This window comes from Vigna unguiculata, chromosome 6 (genome assembly GCF_004118075.2).
Source record: "Vigna unguiculata cultivar IT97K-499-35 chromosome 6, ASM411807v1, whole genome shotgun sequence".
NCBI classification, from domain to species: Eukaryota; Viridiplantae; Streptophyta; class Magnoliopsida; order Fabales; family Fabaceae; genus Vigna; species Vigna unguiculata.
Genome location: NC_040284.1, coordinates 975,642 through 985,726, shown reverse-complemented (window position 1 = coordinate 985,726; position 10,085 = coordinate 975,642). Strand labels below are relative to the sequence as shown.

The following is a 10,085-nucleotide window of genomic DNA, read 5'->3' as shown; positions in this document are numbered from 1 at the left end:
TGCCTGTGCACGCCACATATTTCAGCTGTTAAAATCAAACAGCTAAAGATCAAATTATACTCTATTAATTCTAGCAACTAACACACATCAATCAATTTCACACACAAACGTCAACTCACTCCCCAGTTTGCCCCAAAAGCATCAAAACGTTTGCTCTGATACCAAATGTAACATCCCTAGGGAATATTACTTAAAATAAATATTTTAAGTAAACATTTTCATTAAATAATCATCTCAATAAAATTCCCAACGTGGGAAAAATTTATTTCATTAAGTTATCGCGTCAAAACTCATAACGGGCTCATAATTCATTATAAGTTCCCAAATTTTGCATTTAAACATAAATTACAATTCATTTAAAACCCTAGAGCTACTCCCATGCTAGCCCCTCACTCCGTCATCTGAACATCCTCAGCACCACCTGCATCAACATCTGCTCCCGTGTAACGAATTACACGATCATCGCCACACACAAACAGAAAGGGTGAGCTGAGAAAATAAAATAACAAGAATATAAACACAAGACAGTTCATTTACCCATCTTAATCATTATCTATAAATCTTGGCCAAGACCCTAACCCCAAGACTTATCAGTCTTCAAATCATACAATTGGTTAGCCTTGGACTCGGGAATCTGATGCTCACACGAACCTGCCCGCTCGTGGTCCTGCCTCTACGAACCTCCCCGCTCGTAGTCCTGCTCTACGGACCTACCCGCCCGTAGTCCAACACATGTGATCCACCAGCCCCCGTACCTCCCCGCACGTGGCATCTCTCAACGTGAGCACGGAACATACGAACCTCCCCGCTCGTATCCCCACGTGAGAGTAACTTGATATGAACCTCCCCGCTCATATCATCACATGTCACACCATCCATGAACCTACCCGCTCATGGCACAGCATCTCCCGATCCAAGCAAAGCATCAGTTTCAGTTAAAAATAGCACACCAAAATACACAGAACACAGCGTTTCCGCCAGGCCAGATCCACACGCCGCCAGGCGAAATTGCTCCAGACCGCCTGGCGGTATTCACCTTCCGCCAGGCTCCTGAGTTCTCCCAGACCCCACTGTTTTCTCGTCACCGCCTGGCGGAGCAAACCTTGCCGCCAGGCGCCACCCAGTGCAGCGCACTCCCCTGTTAAGACCATCGCCTGGCGGTTATCAGCGTACCGCCAGGCACCATACCAGAACAGTGCTTTTCTGGTTTATGATACCCCGTCACCCCAAATCTACCATTTACTCACTCCCAAAGTTCACAGGAGAACTCCAATATTAAGCCCACGCATAGGTGAATTTACAACTAATCATATGTAACCAATTATATGTGTTTTTACCTCTATTATTCCACTCCCTTAAGTTCTCTTTCATCTAACAAAATCGCAGACATATAATAACCACTCCATCCATCCTAAGGCTGCTATCATTTCAAATATTCTGCCATCACACCCCTAAACATACTGCATGCTCTTGTCAACTCTCAGTTCCTTACTTCTCTACTACCCAAACCATATACTCCTTCCCTCTTTTGCTTTCTTCCATCTTCTATTCATCCTTGACCAACATTCCAATACCAAACATTTCCTATTTCCCACCCTTGCTCACATTTTCCTTTGTTTGATCATCAATCTACACTACATTTCCTATTCCCCACCCAACACACTCCAGATTTCTCACACTATCCTGATAGGACACTGTCGCCTGGCGGCCAATCGTCCACCGCCAGGCGGTGCATCAGTTCATGGGTATCATACCCAGATTTTTTTGCACACACGCTCAACACCCAAGATTCCAGAATCTGATTTCCGCTTTCGCCTCTAACAATAATCATCAATTTCACATAATTTTATTGCGCACGCTCTCCTTCATATCACTCATCCCATTCCATTAGGTTTCCAAACATCGCATTACATACCCCATTTCAATAATCAACGAATTCCCTCTTTTATCCCACGATTCCTACACTAATGTCAATTTAACGCGTGCCAATACCAGAAACATCGGGGTCTTTTACGACCTCGCAACTATAGCCAGAAATTACAATCAACACAAAACAACATACACACAGGGCAATCAAACAGTGTCAATACAGCGTACATCGCCTGGCGGCTCAATCCCACCGCCAGGCAGTTCATAGCAGAAACAACTCAATTAGGTCAAACTGATGTGCCGCCTGGCGGCACCTTCATGCCCGCCAGGCGGTTTCTGGGCAGATTCCCAGAATTTTGCGCGAAACAGCGTCAAAGTGAAAGGGAAACTCATGCATTCTTATACAACAATACATATTAATCAAACACGAAATAAAACACAACAGACAGCTCCCCTAACCTGGATTCTTTGCCCAAATTCGACTTTGTATGCCTATCCTCTCACTAAACCTCCTTAGCCTTTGTTTCCAGTCCAAGCCTCTGCGATTTCAGCCCAACCACTTCTCCCAATCAGTCCCAAAACTTCAGAAACGCCTCTGCTTATGAGTACCACGAACCCTCACTGCTATTTCCTCTCTTTTAACCCTTGCTCTTACTATCTCTCTCCCTTAATTACTCCTTTAGATGCTTATACGAGTTTTAAAATAAAAATGATATTAAGGTTACCCAATTTGCTTAATTACCCTCTATTTTCCAGCCCTTAGGTTACCCCTCCTTGGCTGCTAAGTCTTTAACCTTTCACATTCATGCACAAGAAAATTTGGCAAAAAGAAAAGTAATTTAGTTCTCAACAAGGTTTGAACCCACACCCATGCACATACCAAACCAAGGCCAAACCATTCAACCACTTCATATTTCATGATAATTTCTTACAATTTTAAGGATTTATCATGCCAACACGCATCCAATATAAAACACACAAAAACACACAATTAAATAACATCCAAGTGGCACACATAGGACTCGAACCCAAGTCCTCACACACAATTAAAGTACTCTCAACCACTTGAGCTAGCACTTTTCCACGTCATAACTCCTCGCATTTATTGCTTTAAATATTCTCATTATTCGTCCTAATTAAATAATTAATTAAATAACTATTTAATTTTCCCGGATCTTACATTACACCCCCCTTTTTAAGATTTTCGTCCTCGAAAATAAAACTTACCAGGGAATAAGTACGGATATGATTGCTTCATGCGATCCTCCATCTCCCAGGTCATCTCCTGGGTAGTCTCATCCCACAGCACCTTCACAGTCTTAATTTCCTTCCCCCGCAACTGCTTCACCTGTGAGTCCAAAATTCGCACTGGCCCAGTGCTCACCGTCAAATCCTCCCGAATCTGAATATCGTTCGACTCTAGTATGTGTGACGGATCTGCAACATATTTCCTCAACTGGGAAACGTGGAACACATTATGCAGATTCGTCAGGTGTGGTGGTAGGGCTATCTCATAAGCTGCAACCCCAATTCTCCTCAGGATCTGATAAGGCCCAACAAATCTCGGTGTTAACTTCCTCGATTTGATGGCCCTCCCAATACCAGCCGTTGGTGTCACCCTGAGGAACACATGATCTCCAGCCTCAAACTCGAGAGGTCGTCTCCTCTTGTCTGCATAGGACTTTTGTCTGCTCTGTGTAGCCTTCATCCTCTCCTGGATCGTCCTAACCTTCTCGGAGGTTTGCTGTAAAAACTCAGGACCCAACACTAATGATTCCCCATCCTGGTTCCAACACAGTGGCATCCTACACCGCCGCCCATACAATGCCTCATACGGAGCCATACCGATGCTGGTGTGATAACTGTTGTTGTATGTGAACTCCACTAAGGGAAGCATCTCACTCCAACTGCCCATATGATCCAATGCACAAGCCCTCAACAGATCCTCCAAGGACTGAATGGTACGCTCCGACTGACCATCAGTTTGAGGATGATATGCAGAACTCATCCTCAGTTGGGTCCCCAACGCTGCCTGCAATGACTGCCAAAAGCGAGAAGTGAATCTCGGATCTCTATCTGACACTATACTGGCCGGCACTCCGTGCAACCTGACCACTTCCCTCACGTACAACTCAGCCAATCTATCCATTGACCACTTCTGATTGATAGCAAGGAAGTGAGCACACTTTGTCAACCTGTCCACTATTACCCAGATTGAGTCGTGCCCCTTCACAGACTTCGGCAAGTGAGTGACGAAATCCATGGCAATACTATCCCATTTCCACTGAGGGATGTCCAACGACTCAAGTGTACCCCCTGGTCGCTGATGCTCAATCTTGGCCTTCTGACATACCAAGCATGATGCCACATAGTCTGCAATGTCAGTCTTCATCCCATTCCACCAGAAGGACTGTTTCAGGTCGTGATACATCTTAGTCATACCTGGATGTATGCTAAGACGGCTTTTATGGCCCTCCTCTAGAATCTGTTTCTTCAACCTCCAATCTCCAGGCACACAGACTCTATCTTTGAACCTCAGAATACCATCCGTCCCAATCCGGTAGTCTTTCCCCTTCTCAGTCCCTATCCAACTCACAAATTGCTGTAACTCAGCATCATCCTTCTGTCGATCACGGATAACTCCCAGTACATCACTAGTCAGCGTAAGCACTCCACATTTGATGCAATCTCCACTCAGCTGCATACCCAGATTCATATCCCGGAGCTTCCCAATTAACTCCAACTCCTTCACCATCATAGCTGAGATGTGCATCCGTTTCCGACTCAAGGCATCCGTAACCACATTAGCTTTACCAGGGTGGTAAAGCAACTCGAAATCGTAATCCTTGAGATACTCCATCCAGCGCCGCTGTCTCATATTTAGCTCCTTCTGATCGAACAGATATTTCAGGCTTTTATGATCACTAAATACCTGAAATTGGGAGCCATACAAATAGTGTCTCCATGTCTTAAGAGCGAACACTACAGCAGCCAACTCCAGATCGTGGGTAGGGTAGTTTTTCTCGTGCACCTTCAACTGTCTAGAGGCATAAGCCACCGGCCTCTTCTCCTGCATTAATACACAACCCAAACCCTGATAGGATGCATCGCAGTATACCTCAAACATCTTGCTGGTATCTGGAATAATCAGAATTGGAGCGGTAGTCAACCTCCTTTTCATCTCTTCAAAGCATTCGTCACATTTATCAGTCCATGAGAAGGGTTGATCCTTCCTAGTGAGTTGAGTTAATGGACTCACCATCTTAGAAAACCCTTCCACAAACCTCCTGTAATATCCAGCCAATCCCAAAAAGCTTCTGACTTCTGTTACAGTTTGAGGTCTCTCCCATTTCAACACCGTCTCAATCTTACTCGGGTCCACTGATATACCCCGTGAAGAAATTACGTGCCCCAGAAACTGTACTTCGTCCAGCCAGAATTCACACTTGGACAGTTTCCCGTATAACTGATGTTCCCTCAGTACCTCCAACACAACTCGCAGATGGCCTGCATGTTCCTCCCTATTCCGAGAGTAGATGAGTATGTCATCTATAAACACCACCACGAATTTGTCCAGATACGGTCTAAAGATGCGGTTCATATAATCCATGAAGACAGCTGGGGCGTTTGTCACTCCAAAGGGCATCACGACATACTCGTAATGTCCATATCTCGATCTAAAGGCTGTCTTCTGGACGTCCTCTGGCTTGACTAAGATCTGATGATAGCCAGACCTCAAGTCAATCTTGGAGAATACTCCTGCCCCTCTGAGCTGATCAAGCAAATCGTCGATTCTAGGCAGCGGGTACTTGTTCTTTATCGTCAACTTGTTCAACTGACGATAATCGACGCACAGCCGAGAACTACCGTCTTTCTTCTTCACTAATAACACTGGGGCTCCCCACGGTGAAGCGCTGGGTCGGATAAATTTCTTCTCTAGCAGGTCTTCTATCTGACTCTTCAACTCTGCTAATTCAGCTGGTGCCATTCTGTATGGCGCTGCCGACACTGGACCCGCTCCAGGGATTAGATCAATTGAGAAATCTATATCCCGACTGGGTGGTAACTCGGGTATCTCATCTGGAAATACGTCGGCATATTCATCCACCACCGGTATCTTACTGATCTGCTCTTCTGTACTCATCTTCTTCTCTTGGGCCACTATCACGAAACAAGTCGCCCCATTCTCCATCTCTTTCACTGCCTCTCCAGATGTCACCAACTCTATCCCCTCTGTTTTTGGGAACACAATTCTGCGCCGTCCACAATCAAGTACCACGTGGTTGATAGACAGCCAGTCCATTCCCAGTATGACCTCCAATCCCTCCAAGGGCAGACAGACTAGATTCACCTTGAAGCGTCTGCCCTCCACTTCCATCAAGCATCCAACACAGGCTATGTTTGTTGAAACCTGTCCAGATGCGGGTGTCGAGACTATCAACTCGCATCCGAGGTCACGAGTGGACAACCCCAATTTCTTCACACAGTCATGGGATATGAAGGAGTGCGAAGCTCCTGAGTCAAATAACACTAGCACACTGTTACCATAAAGCAAGCAATGGTCCAGAATCAGATTACCTGACCGGGTGGCCTCTGTGCTAGTCATGGCGAAAACCCGGCCTGCGGCTCTCGGCCTGTCGGAAGAGGATGGCTGAGGTCGTGATGTTGGTGCAGTCTTCCTATTAGGACACCTATCGGCAAAGTGTCCTGGCTGATCACAGGCATAGCACTTACGAGTGCTCATGCCACTGCCTCCGCTGCGGGCGGGTCTAGTACAATTTCGCTGAAGATGTTCACCCCCACAGTTATAGCACCTCGGCCTCCACGAAGACGCGGTGGGTCTACTGTAGGGCTTCTTCTAGAATCTGCCCTCAGTACTATTCCTCTGTGTACGGTTCACCTGACTGGGTCCTTTCTCCAGCTGCTCCACACTCTTGGCTTGCTCCACCAAGATAGGGAACTCTCGCACCCTCAGTGGCACTATGAAACGCCTCAATTCATGCTTGAGGCCGCCCTCAAACTTTCTACAGCGCCACTCCTCCGTCACTGTCTGAGAATAGAATCTCGAGAGGTACTCGAACCTCTCCACATAATCCTGCACTGACAAACTTCCCTGCTGCAGGGTGAGAAACTCTGCCTCGCGCTCATGTTTAGCGCTATCCGGGAAATACTTCTCCAAGAACCTCGCCCTGAAGCTAGTCCAAGTCACCTCTTCAGCTCGGTTTATCATCTGTTGTTGCATATTCATCCACCAATACTCAGCCTCGGTCACCAGTAGAAAGGTGGCAAAGTTAAGCTTCTGGGCCTCCGAGCACTCTATCACCCTGAATATCTTCTCGCACTCTCGGAGCCATGCATCCGCCTCATCTGGGGTGGCTTTCCCAGTGAACTTAGCCGGTTTGTGACGCATGAAGTCCTCCATGGTCACTGGTCTGACAGGCGGAATCATAGCCCGCGGGGGCGCTGCCACAGGCTGCATAGCATCCACCATCCTGTGGATCGCATTAGCAATCTCATCAGCGCCAGCGGTATTTCTACGCCTCCTGTTTGCCATTGCCTGTGCACGCCACATATTTCAGCTGTTAAAATCAAACAGCTAAAGATCAAATTATACTCTATTAATTCTAGCAACTAACACACATCAATCAATTTCACACACAAACGTCAACTCACTCCCCAGTTTGCCCCAAAAGCATCAAAACGTTTGCTCTGATACCAAATGTAACATCCCTAGGGAATATTACTTAAAATAAATATTTTAAGTAAACATTTTCATTAAATAATCATCTCAATAAAATTCCCAACGTGGGAAAAATTTATTTCATTAAGTTATCGCGTCAAAACTCATAACGGGCTCATAATTCATTATAAGTTCCCAAATTTTGCATTTAAACATAAATTACAATTCATTTAAAACCCTAGAGCTACTCCCATGCTAGCCCCTCACTCCGTCATCTGAACATCCTCAGCACCACCTGCATCAACATCTGCTCCCGTGTAACGAATTACACGATCATCGCCACACACAAACAGAAAGGGTGAGCTGAGAAAATAAAATAACAAGAATATAAACACAAGACAGTTCATTTACCCATCTTAATCATTATCTATAAATCTTGGCCAAGACCCTAACCCCAAGACTTATCAGTCTTCAAATCATACAATTGGTTAGCCTTGGACTCGGGAATCTGATGCTCACACGAACCTGCCCGCTCGTGGTCCTGCCTCTACGAACCTCCCCGCTCGTAGTCCTGCTCTACGGACCTACCCGCCCGTAGTCCAACACATGTGATCCACCAGCCCCCGTACCTCCCCGCACGTGGCATCTCTCAACGTGAGCACGGAACATACGAACCTCCCCGCTCGTATCCCCACGTGAGAGTAACTTGATATGAACCTCCCCGCTCATATCATCACATGTCACACCATCCATGAACCTACCCGCTCATGGCACAGCATCTCCCGATCCAAGCAAAGCATCAGTTTCAGTTAAAAATAGCACACCAAAATACACAGAACACAGCGTTTCCGCCAGGCCAGATCCACACGCCGCCAGGCGAAATTGCTCCAGACCGCCTGGCGGTATTCACCTTCCGCCAGGCTCCTGAGTTCTCCCAGACCCCACTGTTTTCTCGTCACCGCCTGGCGGAGCAAACCTTGCCGCCAGGCGCCACCCAGTGCAGCGCACTCCCCTGTTAAGACCATCGCCTGGCGGTTATCAGCGTACCGCCAGGCACCATACCAGAACAGTGCTTTTCTGGTTTATGATACCCCGTCACCCCAAATCTACCATTTACTCACTCCCAAAGTTCACAGGAGAACTCCAATATTAAGCCCACGCATAGGTGAATTTACAACTAATCATATGTAACCAATTATATGTGTTTTTACCTCTATTATTCCACTCCCTTAAGTTCTCTTTCATCTAACAAAATCGCAGACATATAATAACCACTCCATCCATCCTAAGGCTGCTATCATTTCAAATATTCTGCCATCACACCCCTAAACATACTGCATGCTCTTGTCAACTCTCAGTTCCTTACTTCTCTACTACCCAAACCATATACTCCTTCCCTCTTTTGCTTTCTTCCATCTTCTATTCATCCTTGACCAACATTCCAATACCAAACATTTCCTATTTCCCACCCTTGCTCACATTTTCCTTTGTTTGATCATCAATCTACACTACATTTCCTATTCCCCACCCAACACACTCCAGATTTCTCACACTATCCTGATAGGACACTGTCGCCTGGCGGCCAATCGTCCACCGCCAGGCGGTGCATCAGTTCATGGGTATCATACCCAGATTTTTTTGCACACACGCTCAACACCCAAGATTCCAGAATCTGATTTCCGCTTTCGCCTCTAACAATAATCATCAATTTCACATAATTTTATTGCGCACGCTCTCCTTCATATCACTCATCCCATTCCATTAGGTTTCCAAACATCGCATTACATACCCCATTTCAATAATCAACGAATTCCCTCTTTTATCCCACGATTCCTACACTAATGTCAATTTAACGCGTGCCAATACCAGAAACATCGGGGTCTTTTACGACCTCGCAACTATAGCCAGAAATTACAATCAACACAAAACAACATACACACAGGGCAATCAAACAGTGTCAATACAGCGTACATCGCCTGGCGGCTCAATCCCACCGCCAGGCAGTTCATAGCAGAAACAACTCAATTAGGTCAAACTGATGTGCCGCCTGGCGGCACCTTCATGCCCGCCAGGCGGTTTCTGGGCAGATTCCCAGAATTTTGCGCGAAACAGCGTCAAAGTGAAAGGGAAACTCATGCATTCTTATACAACAATACATATTAATCAAACACGAAATAAAACACAACAGACAGCTCCCCTAACCTGGATTCTTTGCCCAAATTCGACTTTGTATGCCTATCCTCTCACTAAACCTCCTTAGCCTTTGTTTCCAGTCCAAGCCTCTGCGATTTCAGCCCAACCACTTCTCCCAATCAGTCCCAAAACTTCAGAAACGCCTCTGCTTATGAGTACCACGAACCCTCACTGCTATTTCCTCTCTTTTAACCCTTGCTCTTACTATCTCTCTCCCTTAATTACTCCTTTAGATGCTTATACGAGTTTTAAAATAAAAATGATATTAAGGTTACCCAATTTGCTTAATTACCCTCTATTTTCCAGCCCTTAGGTTACCCCTCCTTGGCTGCTAAGTCTTTAA

The 10,085-nt window shown here is 46.0% G+C and overlaps 1 protein-coding gene across 1 annotated transcript; it reads right to left on the bottom strand.

Moving 5' to 3' along the window:
• Positions 1–6,727: 6,727 nt before the first annotated feature.
• On the bottom strand, positions 6,728–7,423 carry LOC114187796. The gene has a single exon (XM_028076168.1). It carries the CDS (start codon positions 7,421–7,423, stop codon positions 6,728–6,730), a length of 696 nt encoding a protein of 231 aa, XP_027931969.1.
• Positions 7,424–10,085: the final 2,662 nt, after the last annotated feature.